The sequence below is a fragment of the Pistacia vera genome, unplaced genomic scaffold, assembly GCF_008641045.1.
Source record: "Pistacia vera cultivar Batoury unplaced genomic scaffold, PisVer_v2 Contig318, whole genome shotgun sequence".
Taxonomy (NCBI): domain Eukaryota; kingdom Viridiplantae; phylum Streptophyta; class Magnoliopsida; order Sapindales; family Anacardiaceae; genus Pistacia; species Pistacia vera.
Window position 1 is genome coordinate 5,997 of NW_022196133.1, and position 8,993 is coordinate 14,989.

General features: G+C 37.9%; 1 protein-coding gene across 1 annotated transcript; it reads right to left on the reverse strand.

Moving 5' to 3' along the window:
• Nucleotides 1-1,903: 1,903 nt before the first annotated feature.
• Nucleotides 1,904-5,253, reverse strand: LOC116136713 (transmembrane emp24 domain-containing protein p24delta3-like). The gene is made up of 4 exons (XM_031422380.1): nt 4,904-5,253; nt 3,042-3,254; nt 2,298-2,374; nt 1,904-2,209 (listed from the first exon to the last, which is right to left on the reverse strand). The coding sequence occupies exons 1-4, from the start codon at nt 5,117-5,119 to the stop codon at nt 2,065-2,067; spliced, it is 651 nt and encodes a 216-aa protein (XP_031278240.1). The 5' UTR covers nt 5,120-5,253; the 3' UTR covers nt 1,904-2,064.
• Between the last annotated feature and the right edge of the window lie 3,740 nt (nt 5,254-8,993).

Consider the following 8,993-nt stretch of genomic DNA (forward strand, 5'->3'; position numbering starts at 1 on the left):
TTGTAAGTTTTAAGGTTTTTTTTTTTTTTTTTGTCATTTTAAAAACTTTTGGGGGGCCATGAATTTTATAGGGTACCCAGAACCAGAACTAGAACCGGAACCGTTGCTACAGGTTCTGGTTCTGGGTACCTAGGAACCGGAACCATTGGTTCCGATTCCGGTTCTGGTTCCTACAAAAAGTATAGGATACCCGGAACCGAACACCCCTACTTTGTTTATGGGTTTGTCTTAACTCTTACGACCTTCCTGTTTAGTCTTCAGGTCATATATTAATAAGTCTAATATCTTCATTCTTCGATGCTCAAATCAAGTGTTCATTCATCATTCACCAAAATAAAATTAAAGGTTTGTTGTTGGAATAGTGGAATGTACATCAGTAAGGTGACACCGTGACAGTTACCTGGTGCTAGTGAAGATGAGCTACCGTTGACAGTTGAGTTGACCGTCGGAGAGGTGGAGCTTGGCTGTGAACATTGCAACTATGAAAAGCTGAGATTCAAACAATGTGAGGGGAAGAGGCGACAATTCTTGGGCAAGAAGAAGATGAGATCGACTATGTAGCTCCAAGAAGATTGACGACGATGGATGAACAGCGTAGATCGACGATGAAGAAGAGTGTGAGAGGACAAAGAAGATTGCGAAATGGGAGGAGATTCGCGGTACCCCAGTTGACGACGAAGTAAGCAGTTGACGGTGAAGGTTGAAGCGACGAGATTCGACGGTGAAGGGACTCTAGTGGAAGATTTCAGTTTCAGACTTTCAGACCAAAAGTGTGGGAAATGTCGTGAAAATGGGGGGAAAATGTTGATATTTGCTTTGGGATAAGAGGGTTTTACTGTTCAATTTATATAATTATAATGTATGGGTTTTACTGTTTTAGAGCTTAATTTAAATTTTTAATTTTATAAATTAGCTGATCCGGTTTTTTTAAAAATAACGGTTGGACTGACGGGTGCTACAGTGCATTGGTCCAACCGCAGGTGTAAGTGGGCAAACTGATATAAGCGATTTTGAGCCTCACCCAGCCTAGCTCACCAGCCAAGTCTCGGTTGAACCGGTTGAACTGGTCGAGTCGAGCCGAGTTTTAAAACAATGCTTATTTAACAATCAAACGTGATAATCAAATAATATAAGATGGTATTACCTCCAACCAAACACACCCTCATATAGTAACAAAATTACGGGTGTCTACATAATTTATTTATTATTATTTTTTTTTTTAAAGGTATGATAATTAGCTATCTCTTGATGCAATTCAAACTCAAATGAAAGCTATAAGGTTTACCATACAATTGAGTGTATCACATAAATAATAGGATCCTAAAAATATTTTAGGTTAAAAAATTATATTGGCATGCTTAAATGTAACTCAAAAAAAATTATACGTTTTTGTATATGAATAATGTTTGTAGCTCCTAGTCAATCAAAATGAGTTTTATTCTAGTTTTTGGTCAACCGCATACATAATAGAAATATAAAATTTTCAATCTTATATTGGATCCACTTCGACTTGTGAAATACCCATATCTCTATGTCTGAATTTAAGTTGAAAGATCATATCCCTTCATGAAAATCTACTAAATACATTTTCAATGAGAAATTGATACTTAAAACACTCTTGAATCCCAAAAACAAATTCAAACAACAACCCAAAAATTAATGAAAATTCATCAAAATACTACCTATCAAGGAGGTCGTCGCAAAAAAATAAAAAAGGTAAGAAAATTCAATGCATTTGCTCTTGTAAGATTGAACCGACAAGGCACAAAGTATAGATTACTTTCAACAAGTTGAGACAAGCAGATAGATATTAAGCAAGCTACAATGAGCATAAGCATATCAAGAATGTTAGAGATCATGCTGATTTAAGGAATGAAGAAGTAAGCTTTTGTGTATAATACTAAAAGCTAAATGCTCAGTAAAGCTTTTGTGTATAATATTAAAAGCTAAATGCTCAGTAAATGTATCAAAATCTTCCTACTAAAATATTTCTTTCTTCAGCCAATAAAAACAAGTGTTCTATAATTTCCTCTTTTTATCGAGAAATAAAATGTCAATAGAAAATTATATCAGCTTCTTCTTTTGAAAGAAACGCTTTAGGTACAACACCTGCAGGGCTGAAACTATGATGCAAACTCCCAAAGACATTATACTAAACCATGCTACTCTAGTATTTGTTTTCTCGCTCACTGCTCTCATTTCTGCTTCCCTGTCAGCATATGCCACAGTGATCGACATTAGCTAATTCTAAAGAAAGAAAAGTTAGGATCATTTCCGACTACAGTTAGAAAGCTTACTTGCTCTTGAGATAGAGTAGATTCTCATGGATGGCCTCTACCGCTCCTTCAAGTTTCCTCAGTTCAAGTTCCACACCCTATATGTGAGCAATGCAAAATAAAACCATGCACGGTCAAGGGTAACAATAGAAAAGAAAATCCATATGAAAGCAAACATATCTGAGTGATTTTCTGCTGGGTAAGGAAATTAATACTAGACCACATGAGATTTGGTCCTTCATTTCAAACTTCTAAAGATTACGTTTTATCGCGTTAAGGCCAGACCATAAATAAAATTCCAAAAATGATCTGAAATTACCTAAATAGTGATATAAGCTTTAGTTTCATACAATTGGCATTTTCTCGAACTCACCATTGTTTAATCATATGTATTGATAGTATAAATAAAAAAATTAAGATACATATCTTTAACTTGATAAAACAAGTTTTGGGTAAATATAAGTGAAGGGAAAAGGGTTTTTCTTAAAACCTAATAATCAGACTAAAGTTTGCTGATAAATCAAACTCTATTTCTATTACTGCTATAGTGTCCTCCATAGTTCATTGACAGTGCAACTTCTTTGCACCCGATATTAGAGAAATAAGTTAGAGAAGGTGCCAGAGAAATGTACAGCTAATAATAGTTTTGCGCCTTTTTAACTCATAACTCTAATAAATATTATAACTTAAATAAATGAAGTTAAAAATACTAATATAACAGATCGTGATCCAGTATAAAGAAAACAAAGAAATGTCAGTACTCACTTCAATTTTCTCTTTTCTTGCAACTGATTCCCAATCCTTAGCTGCGATTCCCGTTTTCCAGTCAATATTGACAGTTACCTCTCTAGCTGCTGGATTATGGCCATCCAGCCAGAAACATGCCAAATAGTTGCCAGCTTCTTGAGTTGTGAAAGCAAACTGGCCATGTGTCACATTCTCCTTGTGATGAAGATTATTCCCATATGGTGAAGTTACCTATATTGTAACACAAAATGCTGTTAAAAGTTGCAACCAAATCAAACAAAAAGGGCAAAGTGTTTGCTTATATAATATCCAGCAAAAATGAAATATCATCCCAAGAAGTTTTTGATTCCTATTTCTTTTGCATATAAAAAAAAATAAAAAATAAAAAATCTACAACTCAATTTAGACACAAAAATTTATTCGCCGTGCAATAAAATCCACCACAAACTTGGAGAAAGAACAAATTTCACTCTTACAAACTAGAGGGGAAAAAAAACCATTTGATCCCTTGCACAAGAAGGCAAAGAATTTACAGCATAGCTAATTCCTTAGGTATGAAAAATGATATCTCAAACAAGCAATAAGATAAGATACAAAATGTACTATATAATTTGTTATTTATTATTATTATTATATTTTTTTTGGGTTGTCTTGAATCATACATGCAACTTCAAATTGTCTCCAAGATATCTCCAAGCAACTTCAAATTGTTCTATCTATTGAGTTGGCAACAAGATATCTCCAAGCAATGATATAATACATGCAACTTCAAATTGGATCAACAATTACCTGCTATGTATGACATATTCATTTCTAATCTACATGTTCACACAACAAAAAGTTCAATCACATGATAGAAAGCAAACCATACTAAATAAAGAAAATCAATTGACACCCTCTAAATTTAACAACTAAATAATATCAGCTTAACTTCTTCAATTTTTGTTTCATTTGCACATGCAAGAAGAACCTACAACTCAATAACAATGGAAAACAAGCTCCAAAAAGCATTACAAACCCATGACAAGTTTTGAATGACCTTAGAAGTTATTTTTTGTAAAAAGTGCTTTAGAGAAAAAAATAATGTCAGTAGAAACATATATTTGAAAAAGCACCTATCAAGTGCTTTGTAAAATGCTTCTTTGACTTAAAAAAGGAAAAAAAAAACCATCTAAGAAAACAACTAAACGATGTTCCTTCTTAAGCACTGTTAGCACTTTTTTCATCCTGTATAAGTCTTTGAAGTACTACAAAATAGATGAATGCTTCTAGCAATTTGAAAGCGCTTGTGGTATTACCAAAAGCATTCTGAAAAATACACTATTACAAAGAACACATTTGAGTGCTGTTGGATAAGAAAGTCAGAGCTTTCGCAACATAGCTGAATCTATTCCCTAGAAACCGCCCTAAACCATACACAAACCATGTAAATAGCTTTGATCATTCCATGCCCAATAGAAATTTGACCATTCACGGGAATTTGAAATTCCCGCAACAACACCAAGTCAACCATTTGTTATAAAATGACCGAAACATTTAAAGTCAAACATGTAACGAATTTGAGCCATAACACGGAATATACACCTTTTAACTTGTTATAGAGGGTTCTAGGCATTTATAACATGGAATGTAACATTGACAAACTGATATTCAACATCTCAAAAACCTATTAAAAAAAAAAAAAAAAAAAACCTGACAATAATATCATCATAATTCATCACAAGATCCTCATTTCAAGCTTTCTTAGTTTCTAATCTACCAAATTTTCCAATAACATCAAGAAAAGTACAAACCTAATTAAAAAGTCAAAGCAACTAATTTCAATTCTAACCTAAATTTGATCCATTCAATTGAATTAAATTAATAAAGGAAAGAGATACCTTGACGGAGATGGTGGGAATATGCATGTGATCCTCCGAAACGACGAGGTAGTCGGCCAGAACGACGACGTTGTTCTGAATTTCTTCGGACACGCATTTGGTTCCGGAGGGCGGCAAATTCAGCCAAATGGCGTGACCGAACATGAGATTAAACGTGAAGGAGAGGAAAAAAAGGGGCAAAAGGACCTCCCAGCGCAAGTTAGCAGGGTTCGCCATCGATTTGAATATTTGATTTTTCGAATCAATGAATGAGTTTGAAAAGTTTGGATCTGTGTATTGGTGAAAGTTGAAACAACGGCAATCGGTTGTGGTTAGCAGTTACTATTATTAATTTAAAGTCTTAAGAGGGAAGGCCACGTCTGCTTTTTCATTTGTGCTTAAACTCTAGAGTCTAGACTGCTGCTGACCGGCCCAATTTTAGGGGCGAGTCGGGCTTTGTTAATGAAATGAAAGCATGAGATTTGAAAAGGATTTAATGATAAGAGTAAACGGCATGTTCCCACCCAAGGTTTGGACAAACTGTATGTTTCTACCCCTGGTTTAAAAAATTCCAGATTCTCATCTTTAAATTAATAAAAAATCATTTACTTTAACGGTCAAAGAGTAAAATTGTCATTTTCACTACATTAAGGCTGGTGCAATTTCACAAACACTTGGTGTACACAGATGGGGAGGAAAATGGTGAGTCACCAGTGGTTGGAAACCAGCCAGAAAAGACACCCAAACAACACAAAAACGTTCCTAAACAATCAATCACTCCAAAGAGACTACCAATTCATCCAATCAACTGGAAAAACTCCAATTTCAACCTAAACTCACAAAATCGTACAAGAAAACCTAGGAGAGGTCGCTGATGATTGGGGAGATAACTCGGTCGAGAATGTTGGGGCTTTTGAAGATGAAAGGTCGGTGAATATATGGATGGTGAGAGACTAGATTTTGTTGGTCGGATTTGGTCAGAAATGGAGGGACGATTTCGTGAGTCACAAATCGGCCAAAATCTGGCGATTGGCGTGGTCGGCGGGTGGGGTATCAAGGAGGCACGAGGATTAGGATGGTGGTAGCGGGGAAAGTTGCCGTCACCATAAAATAGCAAAAAAACCAGGTGGTGACATTTGCTAACATGCATCGCCTCCTGTTAAAATGCACCCTCTATTAATTTGGGGTTTAAATAAGTAATTTATTAATTTAAGGGCTAAAAATTGCTAACGGTGTTGGTTTAAGGGTGAGAATTTGGAATTTATTAAACCAGGGGTTGAAACTTGTCATTTCGCCAAACCTTGGGTGGGAACATGACTTTTACTCTTAATGATATTAACCACTGCAATCTATAGTAAGATAATAAAAATATGTTTTAAGTTTTAGAAACAACAAAAAATTTATTGTTATTAAATTTTAGGTGTTAAGATAAACCGTAAAAAGGTAATTTAGTAATATTTACTAACTTATAACAATCTAAATTTTAATTGTATACTAACTATTGTGTGTGATTTTTCCACCAAGCTCGGGGAGTTGCGAGGTAGTAGCTCGACCCAAAATCAGTCCGACTTTACCGATTGTCTGACCCAACATAAGCTCATCAAGATATAGCTTGAACCCAGCACAAGCTAATCGTGAACAATCTGAATGATCATTCAACTAATTCCCAAATAACTTCAGATCCCAGATATTTTAGGAATGATCAAATTGATAGCAATCCTTATGCAATCACAACACCTAATCGCAAAAATATCAGAGTTATATTTCAATTCAATTGTAATCCCCTTAATTTCGCTCTTTCCTTTTGTACAAACTTTGTATATAAACCCCCTCAAATGATGAAAAAGGGTTTAGAAAATTTTCATAGAACTTATACTGTAAGCTCACACAGCAAATACAAAGAGCAATGGGCATAGGCTTAAGAGTTTATCTCAACGAACCACTTTAAAAATCTATGTGCCATCTTCTCATTTACAGTTTTTATTTGTTCATTGTTGATTATCTATAATCATGCACACACCAATTTCAACCCCACCAAAGTCGATCGGATCACTCTAGTTGGTGCAGATTTCTGTATCAACATTTTGGTGCTAGAAGTAGGGCCTCCGCCAACATCTCAGAAATTTTGGCAAACAACCTTAGCAATCTAACTACTCTAAGCCCACGATGGTACGTACAAGATCAAAAACCACCACCGAAAACCACGACGACATGGAAACCACCCATCAAGAGGTGCAACAGGACGCCACTATGCGTCGACCACCATTGCTGCCATCTCAGCATGCCATGAATAAACAGGGGGCAGGAATGTCAAATCCCAAAAACGGCCAGTTAGTGAGATGATTAGAACTATGGTTGCACAAGTGGTGCAACAGAACGTGACTGAGCTAAGAAATCAGCAACCAACTACCCAAAATCTCGAGCAGCTGTGTTTCACTTATCCCACCCTAATGGATCAGATTTCTGCCGAGGACCAATTTGGCTCGTCGGCGCCAAGGGGTGACCAACACCCCCCACGTCAAAGGATGCCCTCCGCCCACGAGCGTGAGTCTTGCGGGCAAACTAACCCTAGGAGGTGGCCAGGGAAACAACCAATGGATGAAAGCGAAGGCAATAGTCACCCATGAGATGCTCGACCTACCCGGTAGAATCTTCAGTGTCAACGTGTCGATCTTAACCCACACCTAAGGTAGGCCCGTTCCACATAAGCCCACAAGATGAGTAATGTACGCCAATCTGACAATGATCAACGTTCCGGTTATAATCAACGTCATGAGCAACGCATTGATGAGCATGATAACACTTATCAACCGAGCCATCATGACTCAACGTTGCACATCAATGTGCGTAATGGAGGGGGTTCACAAGCGATAGATTTGTGAACTCATTTGCTCGAGGTAAGGTTGAACAGAGCCAGCCAGGGCAATCACAATAAAGACCTGGATCATGTGCAGAGAGTGCTCGACAATCTAAGGGCCCGTAAGAACAGTGCGACAGAAGAAATAGTGAGTTCCCCTTTCATAGAGAAGGTTCACTAGGCCCCGCTGCCATCGGGATTAAGGGTGCTAGAGAGTAAGTTCGAAGGGAAATGAAACCCTAGAGACCACCTCGACAATTTCAATGACCTGATGGAGTTGCACCAGGTCTGTGACCGAGCGAAATGTTGCTACTTCACGGTCACATTAATAGGAGATGCCAACAAGTGGTACAAAAGACTCAAGGCGAACTCCATCCATTCTTAGCACCAATTCTCCTCACTATACTTGCGACAATTCCAGGTGAGGAGACAATTCGCTATACCGCTCAGCTGTTTGGGCAATATTTGTCAAGAGAGAGGCGAAACCCTGACCTCGTATTTAACGAGGTTATAGAACGAGCAAACAAAGGTCGCAGAGGCACCCGAAGAGTCAATCTAGACTTTGCTGATTGCTGGCATTAGGCTAAACACGGAGCTATGGAAAGGGCTCCAAAGCGAAGACCACGTAAGCCTGGCCAAGTTTTATCAAATGGCTACAAAACACCAACGAGTGGAAAGCTCACTAGCAGCATTGGCCAGAAGCTCGACGCAAGGAACCCTGGACAGGCGACAAGATCGCCCATCAGATAAGCACGAGCACCAAGACTACAAAGATAGGGACCGTAGTAGGTCACAAAAAAGACAGAGAATAGATAACCGTAGGGACAGGTCGCCCTTCTTGTGGTATGCAGAATATACCCCCCTCACGCAAGACATAACCCACATCTACGAAGTCTCCCGTGAGGTAAAAAGATTGCCCACTCCAGAAAGGATGAGAGGGGCTCCAAATAGAATAGATCGGCAAAAATATTGTTGATACTACTAGGACATCGGGCATAACACCAATGAGTGTCGGACTTTGAAAGATGCCATCGAAGACCTAATACGAAGGGGCCACCTAAAGAAATTTGTCAAGGAGGCACTAGCTAGCGAAGGTGCTAGCGAGCAAAACAATTAGGTCCAAAACCAGGTCCAGTAAGCCCCAACAAACACCAACAATGAGGTCCTAGTAGGCATAATCTACGGGAGGCCCGACATAGCGAACAGTTCAAGGCACGCCCATGAGCAATATGCTCGTAAGCCTATAACAGATTC

Bases quoted from the DNA above. Each gene is read 5' to 3' on its own strand.
- LOC116136713 (XM_031422380.1), bottom strand. From the start codon at position 5,119: ATGGCGAACCCTGCTAACTTGCGCTGGGAGGTCCTTTTGCCCCTTTTT. The intron at 3,255-4,903 runs GTATCTCTTTCC...GTTACAATATAG, and splicing joins TTCCCACCATCTCCGTCAAG to GTAACTTCACCATATGGGAA. The intron at 2,375-3,041 runs GTGAGTACTGAC...GCTCACATATAG, and splicing joins CAAGAAAAGAGAAAATTGAA to GGTGTGGAACTTGAACTGAG.